Below are 10,281 nucleotides of genomic sequence, written 5' to 3' on the forward strand. Positions count from 1 at the left end.
AAAGAAGCCCATTTCTACAATCACTTCCCTCCAGTCCTGCCTTTTTCCACCTTCCTTTCCTTCTAGCCCCTTTGTCTTCTGTCTCTTCACTTCTGCAGACTCCAGCCTCTCATGCCTCTCTCTTCCTCTCTCTCTCTGTCTCTATCTCTCTCTCCCTTTCTCTCCCTCTCACCCTCTCTCTCCTTCCTCTTTTTTCTCTCTCTTCTCTTTGGGTTTCTGTCTTTCTAACCCCCAACCCACAGCCACCCCCACCCAGGCCCCACAACCCCCAGGGCCTGTTCCACCTCCACCTGCCCCTTCCCCAGCAGGCACTGCCTCTAGTATCTTGGCCCTTGCTAATGCATTTCGCATGGTTCATCAGTCAAAGGCATTTCTAATGTCCTTAAAGCACGCAGAAAATTGCATCCTTATGAAAAGGGAGGGAGAAGCAAATTGCCTGTTGGAGGCCAAGCTGCCAGGGCTCTGGCAGTGCACACCAAATTCAGAGGGGCTGGGCTGGTGGAGGTGTCTGCCTGGGGCTCCATCCAGGATGCGGCCTCCTCCCTACTGCCTTCCAGACAGTGCTTATGTCCACTGTCTCACCTCTTTACCCTCTGCCCTTGCCTATCCCTCCACACTGCTCCCTCCACTCTGAAATTCCCCCCAAACATTTAAGGCCAAGCTCCTAACTGCCTCAGGGCCTTTGCATATGCATTGCCAGCTACCTGGTACACACTCTTCTAGTCATTCAGGTCTCAATTGAAGCATCAATTCCTAAAAGACCCTTCCTGAGCACCCTGACTAAAGCCCCCATTCACTCATTGTCTATCACCTGCTTTATTTTCTACATGGCATTTGTCGATTCCTGAAATCATCATTTGGATTTAACTATGGCTTCTTTGCTATCTGTCTAAGCCTCCTCACCTCCAACATGAGCACCTTGGGTCAGAGGCTGTGTCCCCCATGCTTAGCACAGTGCCTGGCACAAAGAAGGTATTTAATAAATACTTGGTGAACAAATGGATTACAGACAGGAAGAGGCCCTGGGGAACCCTGAGACATCTGGGACACCACACCCCAAACTGAACCTTGAGGCTATTGGGTAAGGGGCAGTGGAGATTCCTTGGGCTGAAATCAGACCCAAATTCTTTAATTAATAGTTGTGTGGCCCTGGGCAAGTTGCCTCACATCTCTGAGTTTTATTTTCATCTGAGAAATGGGAGTAGGGCACCTACCTTACTGGCCATTACTGGATCAAGGAGACAAGGCAGGGACTGTGTCTCAGCACTGTGAACTGCCTGCCACACTCAGTAAGTGTTTGTTAAGTGAATGAGTGGCCCCAGTAAATGTTTGATTGATATTAGAGTCTGTGATGCCACTGATGTTGGACATCATTATTCCAAAAAGCCCTGACCCAATGCTTATCTATCTCTTTTTAGCCTATTTGGACATACATGTTTATTATGGATCACTGCTGAGTTTACATAAAAAGGAAACTATCAGGGAACTCAGTAGGCTAAGGTGTCCCTAAAACTTCCTGGAGGTCACAGTTGCCTCTGGAAGGACCCCCTCCAGCATTCCACAGTACCATCCCAGTTGACCACTGCCTCACAGGTGGGCCAGCCAAGTTCCCTCCATGCTGCTGCCCTTTGTCTTTCTGCACCTAGAGGAAGATCCTGTCTCCCTTGCAGACTTCTTGGCTTTCTCCATCTAGGCTTGGTGCCTGAGTGGCAAAGGACCACCTTTGTCCAGCCTGGAACACCTCCCTCAGGGATAGTCACATGTTGCAGGCACAGGACCCACAATGCCTGGGACCTCCCTCACAAACTGCCACATGAACCAAAATTTAAGAAACCGGGAGATGTGGTCTTAAAGCTGGTGGTACTCAGTAATACAGTGTGAGAACAGTGGGATTACTGGGACACTGGGACAAGGGGAACTTTTGAAGTCACACAAGTGAGAGGACTATTGCAAAGTCAGGCAGCGGTCAGAATGGGAAGTCCTGCCAGGTCAGGTGCCTCCACCAGGACTTACTTCAAACAGAAGGTGGACCCACCTTCTCCTGTACTAAGTGTGGAGAGCTTGGCCCAGAGCAAGGCTGACTCAGTTTGCAAGGCCTTGTCACTGTAGTCACTTTTTTGGCCCGCCCACCAGCAGGGAGTGAGAATCTGCACCTCCCTTACACCCTTAAAGTGGAGCTGGAGAGGTGGTTTGAGAAGTTTCCTTCAACTCTCCAGAGCCTGGGCCAGGCTGAGCTGCAGGGCCAGTGGGTGTCTGGTCCTCCTTAGCCTGGCTTTGGCCCCTGGAAACCTGGGCATGGAGAGGCCTTGAGGGCAGAGGCTCAGGGGATCAATTGGTCCTCTCTCCGGACAAGGAAACTCAATCAAGGATATCATTTTGGATCAGGGGTTCCTCTCCAGTGCAGAAATAAAGTCAGGCAGCCGGGCAAACGAAAATGGAAGAGGTGCCAAGTTTCTCCTCAGAACCTGGAGTTCCAGGAGGGTGCCAGGTTGAGAGGCTTGTAAGAGAGCTCCCTCTGCCCCAGGAGATGCGATGAATGTACCCTGGGGCCACGGTTCTCTCCTCCCACCTTATGGGTTCCCACCATTGACCTTCCAGGAGAATCCAGACCAGGGGAAGGGTAACCAAAGCAACCTTTATTTTTTACAAAGTCGGAAGGTAGGGGGAGGGATGCCCCTCCTGCCACCCCCTTCCACCCCCTCCCCCCGGCCCCCGCCCCGGGCATCTGGCTGCCCTTGTCACATTTTGTCCGTACTCACTCCCTGAGGAACCAGTAGCAAGTCGGAGACTGAGATGAACTTCAGATCCCAGGCCCACCGCTTCCTGCCCACCTCTCTCCAAACCTTCCCGAGTGTCAGCTCGAGCCAAAGGCACCGGAACTAGGCTTCCACTTCATCGCCTCGGTCAGGTTTGAGGGCACCGGGTGAGGATGCAATCCCCCATCCCCTCCTTCCAGTCAATCCTCCCCTAAAATCTCCCCTAAGACTCCTCCTCCCCTTCCCCAAGTGTAAACTTTGCGCGTGTTCATGGTGCTGCTGCCAGGCTAATCCTGGTGCTCAGCACACTTGCTGCCAGAACTCTTAACGTCGGGAGGGTCCTGGCCACCCCCGCGCGCCCTCCACTGCCCCCAAGTCCAAGACTTTTGCAAAGCACCCAAGCCCGCACCCACACCCCACACCCCCACAGGCCACTGGCCCGGGGCTCTGGAGGCAAGGCGCTGCAGGGAACTCATTCGCTTACTCGAGCAGTCTCCAGGTTTCCTTTCCCAGGACGTTGGGTAGAAGAGAGGTGAGCGGTGGGAGGAGGGGAGAGGGGGCAAGGGGACTTTCTCTCCCCTAAACCCAGGTCCTGGATTAAGGGGAGAGGTTGCTGGCTGAGGGGAATGAGGTCTTATGCGCTGGTGGCTTGGGTGGCCAGAGTGGGGTGGCCAGGGTAGGTAACACTCAGGCCGGGCGCAAGGCTTCACCTCTGTGGATGGGACACAATCCTATACCTAGAGTTGCCACTGTGAGGGCTGCGGTCTCGTTTTGGAATTCAGCATCAGTGGCACATAGTTTACCTCTGAGCCTTCACTCTCCTGGCATTGGGTCAGAGCGTCTGTGGAGTCTCATGGACTTGGTCTGCCAGTGGTCGCCTTGTCCCCTGTCCCCAGAGTTCAGCAGTGCAGGCAGTGACAGAAATCTCTGCCACTCTGCCAGCACCGGAATCTAGGCCCTTTCGTGGAGAGCCCAACTCCCTCACTGATTAGCTGGTGTTGGGACAACCGTGCCTGCCTCAGGTTTCCTATCTGTGCCTGGCAGGCTGTACTCGATGGAACATTGCAGCCCCTATGCTCTGTTGTGGGATTCGCTTGACGTCCCCCTCTTAAAGCCCTTGTCCTTGGCAGCTGATTAGTCCAGTTCAGTGAGGAGGTTCTGTTGGGGAAAAGCAGTAAAACCACAGGGTAATCTGCATAAGGTCACGTTCCTCAGATTTAGTAAAACCTGAGACTTGGAACAGTCTGCAGGGAATGTGGGTCAGAATTCCTCCTCTCTCCTTTTTGACCCTCCTTCCTTCTACCACTCTGCATGGTTGACAAAGGCTGTAGCTGGAATCTCAGTCCCCTAGGTGCAGCCCAGACAGAACTTCTAGGACCTTCACTTCCCTCCTGTTTACAGTAGAGAGGATTAAGTGCAGCAGTGTGCCTCACTTGGCTAGCCTGGGCCTTGAGCAGGAAGATTCCCTGAGGACTGAGGACCACTACGTTGAGTGGATCCAGGGCAGCAGGAAGCATGCTGGTTTTCACTCTGCCTGGTTTTAAGTCAAACTCTGAGGTGCTTGGGCACCAGCAATTCAAGTGCAGGTTTCAGGAAGGGTAAGTCAAGCCATGATTAAAAAGGGAAGCCACAGCCACTACAGGTAGGGGCCATAGTTCTTACATTATTCTGAAATGCAAAGTCTGCATCTGAACATGATGTTCTTCTTTTCTGAGTATTTGCCACCTGTAAGGACCTGGTTTCAAATCCTTACCCTGCTTGGAACTCTACAGGGCCAATTTGTCGGGGTCTCTGCCCCAGCTTTAAACAGGAAAGTGGTCATCTCCCAAACCCATACTGTGGCCATTGTCTTAGGAAAAGCAAGGACCCAACCCACACACGAGCCCCAGCCCAGCTTAGACCCAAAATAAGATATCTGAAGTCTTCCCGCAAGGAGGGGTCGCCCAGGGCCAGGCCCCAACGAAGATGTATGTGCCCCTGGAAACCGTGCCCTCACTGGCGCTCCGGCAGTTTGTAGTCCTCAGCCCGAGGCAGCAACCCTCACTGCCCCAGGCTCTCCCGCCAGGCACTGCTGCCCAGAGTATGCCTCGGGAAAATGTGAAAACTCGGAGGCTGTCGCTTATGGGCTGGAGCTGCCGCTGGTGGTGTCCTCAGTGCGAACCTCAAGTCCTCGGCTCCCCATTTGCCTCAGGAAGGGCTGGCCAAGAGCACCACAATCGGTCCTTAAAGTGTTAGGACACCGAACAACAAACCGAAGAGGCTATCAGGCCCTGCCACTTCCTGAGTGAACCCCGAGATAGCCTGGGGCTCCCGCTCTTTTGACCGACCTGACCCCTATAAAGCCTGGCTGCTACACCCGAGCGCTCTGGGCTGAGCAGTTCAGACTAACCCTGCAGCCCAGAGAGAAGCGATTCTGAGGATCCTGCAGCCAGAGCCACAGCCATCCGTGCTCAGCGTGGGCCCAGTGACTCAGGTCAGGGGTCGCTTCTACGTGATCCAGGAAAGAATATTTCAGAAGCCACTGATATCTCTCTTAACTCCACCCCACCTCCATGAGTATTCAGAAACCCCGAATTTAGACCTGTTGTGTCATAAAATATTTTATTGGGAAAAAAATCACTGTCTTCGCAAGAAAGGGGTAGGGGCCCCAACAACGTTAGGAACCCTGCTTCAGGGCTGAGCTGCCAGGTTGTCCATACAGGGTCTCTGGCCATGGTGGCCTGTGTGGCCACAGGGTCCCGGATGTTCAGAAGCTGGTGTGTGCCTGAGGTCTCCTGGCTGAGGGACGTCGGAGGCGGGTGGGGTGCGGTAAGGAGAGGGGCGTGAATGTGCATGGTGCGCCTGGTGTGCGGAGCTCTGGGCACAGGCGACTTTCGGCCGCTGGGGTGAGTCTCCAGACTGCAGGCGCACTGGGGCCCGGGTTGGCTTCAGGGTCTGTGTCCTTCCTTGTTTGGCCCCTAACTGTCCACATTCACGGTAATAATAAAACGTTTACAAAACAGAGTGGAGGCAAAAGGGCCGGCTGGAGGTTTCTCCCAGACTGAGGGGGTCCCCCGACTACACACTCAGTCCTCACGGCCCTTGTCGCTGGCCTCGCCCGGCAGCTCCGCTGGCTTCTCAGCCTCCTTGGCTCGTTCCTGCTCAGTGAGCTGCTCGCTGGTAGGGATGGAGTTCTTCTTGGGCCGCCCTTTGGGCTTGGTGGGGGACTCCAGGCCACCGCCTTGCAACACCTGCGCAAGGACACCGGCACGGGTGAGCAGGGACACAGTGCCCTATGCCCTGTGCTGGGCAGAACCTGAAGGGCCAACAGGCCATCTGAGGTCACGCCTAACCCAGGGAAATGGCGGCCATTTGAGCGGGGCTGGGGAAAACCGACCAGAGGCCAGGCCAGGGGTTCAAGGCTTCCAGGAAGCGGAGGGTGCAGCGGGGCACAAAGAAATGTGGGTTGAGCGAGGGCACCCAGAGGGACAGAGAGAGCAGAGAAGCTCCCTTTAGGCAGCAGTCCCGAAAGGCTTGGGGATGGGGTGGGGCGGGGCGGGAAGCAGCTCCTGAAGAGCTCAGGGGCTTGGCGGCAACCAGGAGCAAAAGCGAAGAAACCACCGAACACTCACTATTTTCTTCCACTTCATCCTCCGATTCTGGTACCAAGTCTTCACTTGCAACTGGCTCAGGCCCAGCGACTCAGCGAGATCTATTCTGGAAAAAGCAGGGTGCACCCTGAGCAGGGCGAGCAGCACCCCTCCCAACTGCCCGCTGAGCGAGGTAGGCCTGGCCCCACGCTACCTGTCCGGGGTGGAGAGGTACTTCTGCTTCTCGAAGCGTTTCTCTAGGCCCATCAGCTGCAGCTCCGTAAACACGGTGCGGCTCCGACGCCCCTTCTTGGCCTTGGTGCCCGGCTCCCCGGTGGCGGGTGCCTCTAGCTTCCCACGGAGCTGCAGCTCCAGAGGCAGGTGTGGTGTGCCTGCAACGCTGGGTAGCCCAGGCCCAGCGGCCAGGAGCGCCGAGCCCAGCCCGGAACAGCCAAGTGGCGCCAGCGGGAACTTAAACACCGCCGCTTGCTCGGCCTTCAATACCGCTGGGGGTCGGGGGTGAAGAACAGGGGGCCAGATGAGCTCAGGTCCTGCTCCTCCTGGGGGAGACACCCCCAGCATCTTCTGCGGTCGGCCAAGCGCTAGCGCCCAGCCAGCATCACCCAGCACAAAATTCTCCTCCCTAGCTGCAAAGCCTAAGACTTAAGCCACGCCTAGGGTGAGCGGCTCCAAAGCCAGTGTCCCCCGGTCTCGGAATGGGGACCTACCCCACCTCGGACTCTGCGTGGGTGTTCCTCTGGCCTATACCACCTTTGAGATTTCGGGATTCTCCTACGAGGTGCACACAGTGTGTTTCACTGAAAGCAGAAACCAAGAAAAAAAGGCAGCGAGATAGGAAGATGAGCATTTGCCCAATCAAATCGGCATTGCTGTGTTCAGGAAAAGAGGATCGATGGAGTAAGCAGGTCTATTCTCAAGTGTGGGCACAATGGCCATGGGCAGGCAGTGGGTCCACAGCAAGGGGGAGGTTTGAGCCCTTCCCAAAAATGTCCAGGCACCCCACAAATCCCAAAATCCTTCTTCCTGTTTTCTCTGTGTAGGCTTTACCCTGTAAAGATGTTTCCATTTCCATTACTTATAAATGATTTTTTTTTTTGCCCGCTTCAAACGAATTATTAACCACAGGGCAGCCGGAGGCAACACAGCAGCGGTGAGGCTGCATCAAAGTTGGATTTAAAACGAATAAACCGGCCCTGCTGCCCCACGGGAGTGCAGAGCACAGGCGGGAGGGTAACCGGAGCCCAGGAAGGTGGCTGGATGAACTGGGGTCCCTCTAGAACAAGGAGGCCTCCCTTCCCCACAATCATCTCATTGCCGGGCAGGTGCTGTCCCATAGAGTCAGCGAGGGGTTCAACAGTGTGATAAGGGAGTCGGAGGGACCCAGAGGGAAAATGGGACAGGGAAGGCAAGCCCACCCCACTGAGAGAGGCCACGAGAGGTGGAGGTAGGGTGAAGAGAACTGGGGAAAGGCCGGAAGAACACGGCGTGCGGTGGAGAGGGCACGAGCCGGGCAAGGCAGGCCCCACCAAGGAAGGAAGATAGTCCGGAGAATCAGAAAAGGCCCCAGTGAGCAGCTCAAGCTCCACGGAGGCGCAGCAGACCTGGAAGCAGAAGGGCCAGTGGGGCAGCGGCTCACAGCCAGGCCTCTTGTCCCCAGGCAAGGCTAAGGGGTGTCTGCTGCAGTACAGGTCAGTGTGTTGCCCGCCTGAAACCAAGGGCTCCGGGAGGCTTCGGGGCGGCTTGGGCCTGAGTCCGCCCCCTGCGTAGTACTCGGAGATGCAGGGCTCTTTTCCAAGGTCCGATTCCCTGCCTAGGGCAGTACCAGGCAACCCCGGCCATTCCCGGCTAGTCCTTTGCGGCGAAGGCCCATGCCTCCGCGGCCTGAGGTCGCTCAGACTCGAAGTCTGAAGTTAGCAGTCTAGACCTATGCCCGCACAGCTAGGTGCGCGGGGCTGGAGGCCGCAGGGTAGCAGGGAAGGAGAGAGCAAACACCCTCCCCGCCCGTCCGGCCGGGGCACGAGGCCTGGTTCTCGAAACGTCCGGCTCCTGCCTCTCCGCTTCCCGGCCGGGCCCAGAGGGAACGACCCGGAGTCCACGCTCCCAGAGGTGCGTCCTAACAACGGCGAGGCTTGCCCCCTCCCTCCCAGCCGCAGGCACCCGATGCCCCGCACGTACCCAGGTGGCTGTGGAAGGGCCGTGCGGCCAGCAGTGCCTGGACGCCGAACTTGAGAAGCTCGCCCGCGGCGGCGGCAGCGGCGGCGGCGGGTGCAGCGCCCTTGGGCCCTGGTGGCTCAGTGAGGATCTCCTCTATCATGAAGCTGCGGTAGCGGTGCGGCCTGTGGTCGACGCAGCCCTCGGGTGGCCCGAAGCGCGCAGCGCCCGGTTCCCCGGGCCGCTGCATCGCGGCTCCCGCAGCTCAGCGGCAGCGGTGGCTCGGGCGCAGGGCCCGCACCGGGCTCTAGGCCGGCCCGCAGCTCCCGGGGGCGCGCGGGTGCCGGCTCATGCCCCCTCCCCCGCTGGCGGGCCGGGCGGAGGCACAGGGCGCGGGCGGGGCGCGCAGGGCTCGGCCGGTCGGACCCCGGACTGCGCCCCCGCCCCGCGCCGCGTTGCCTCTAGCGCGGCTGGCTCCGCGTCACCGCCCCGCCCCGCCCTGCCGCCCCGCCCAGCGCCGCCCGCCGACCCCCACCCCACCCCACCCCACCCCACCCCACGCTGAGCCCGGGGGAGGGCCAGAGAAGAGCGGAAGGCGGGAGGGAGGGGGCCTCGAGAAGGGCCTGCGGACCCAGACCAAGGAAGACCCAACGGAGCGCACACCCTGGAAGGAGAGAGCAGGAGAGATCGGGAGAGGAGACCCCCAAAGAAGGGAGCAAAGGGATCCAGAGAGGTGAGAGAGGGGCCAAAGCGAGACAGCAAGGGCCACCCAAGATGCGAGACAAAGATGTGAGGGTGCCAGGGACGTCCAGCCGTGCGCAAAGAGACACCAACAGAGGCGCTGGAGCCAACCGGCCCGTGACGTGCCGGCGGGCACATAGGCAAAGCCAGGGCAGAAAGAGGGGGCATTAAAGAAAGAGAGGGGACAGCTAGGGAGGGGAGCAGCCTGAACTAGGGTTAAAGCAGCCAGGGAGAGGTCGGAAGGAAAAGAGGCAAAAGCCACATGGCTTGGCTGGGAAAGGGGAGGTGGTGTGCAACCTCCTGGTCAAGGCGCCTACTGGCAAAGGTGACGCAGTGGGCAGAGGTGCAACTGGTAGAGCAGAGGCTGTACCTGTATACTCCCGCCTGTTAATCAGGCACGGCTTCATTTCCCTCCTCCCCTCCCGCAGCTGCCCTGAGACGAAAACTTTCTGCAGCCTCAATCTGCTTATATTGCCCAGTGGTTCCTGGACACATCGTCCTTGGAAATCCCAGGGAACTGTGCGATGGGTTGTATCCCCATAGACAGAGGAAGGGATGGATAAGAGGAAAAGGAAAGGCTACGTTCCACCTTCTCTCAGCATTGGAGCCTTATTAAAGTTGAGGAAGGCTGTAGCCTACTCAAGCTGCTTCTCATCATTGCAGGAATATAAGCTCTACCCATGGGGAGAACCCCTGAAACCTCACCTCTCCTCTAAGCTTCTCTCTTTGCCCCTGCAACTCAGGACAGGCCACTGCCCTGTTCTGGGCCTCAGTGTCCTGACCTGTCCGAAGGAGATGCTGACACTTGGCTCCAGTCAGGTTGTGAGGACTCCGTGGGGGTCCTGCACATGCTGACCCCACAGGGTCTGTTGGAGAGAGATACGTAATTCATTCATCAGGACAAGGAGGGTCAGGGGAAGGGGGATGGGGATGGGGCTCCTGGAGGCTAAGGGAGGGTGCCTGCCATCCCTGAGGAGTTGCACACCTGGGGTCCTGGGTCACTTCTTGTGTGAGCTTGGCCTGGGGCTTCAGTGGTCACTTCG

At 57.7% G+C, this 10,281-nt stretch overlaps 1 protein-coding gene across 1 annotated transcript; it reads right to left on the minus strand.

The window, feature by feature from the left end:
- Positions 1-5,347: 5,347 nt before the first annotated feature.
- Positions 5,348-8,981, minus strand: BARX1 (BARX homeobox 1). Its single transcript, XM_028531528.2, has 4 exons — positions 8,522-8,981; positions 6,540-6,831; positions 6,368-6,452; positions 5,348-5,986 (listed from the first exon to the last, which is right to left on the minus strand). Exons 1-4 carry the CDS (start codon positions 8,745-8,747, stop codon positions 5,822-5,824), a joined length of 768 nt encoding a protein of 255 aa, XP_028387329.1. The 5' UTR covers positions 8,748-8,981; the 3' UTR covers positions 5,348-5,821.
- Positions 8,982-10,281: the final 1,300 nt, after the last annotated feature.

Source organism: Phyllostomus discolor, chromosome 3 (assembly GCF_004126475.2).
Source record: "Phyllostomus discolor isolate MPI-MPIP mPhyDis1 chromosome 3, mPhyDis1.pri.v3, whole genome shotgun sequence".
In the NCBI taxonomy this organism is placed as follows: domain Eukaryota; kingdom Metazoa; phylum Chordata; class Mammalia; order Chiroptera; family Phyllostomidae; genus Phyllostomus; species Phyllostomus discolor.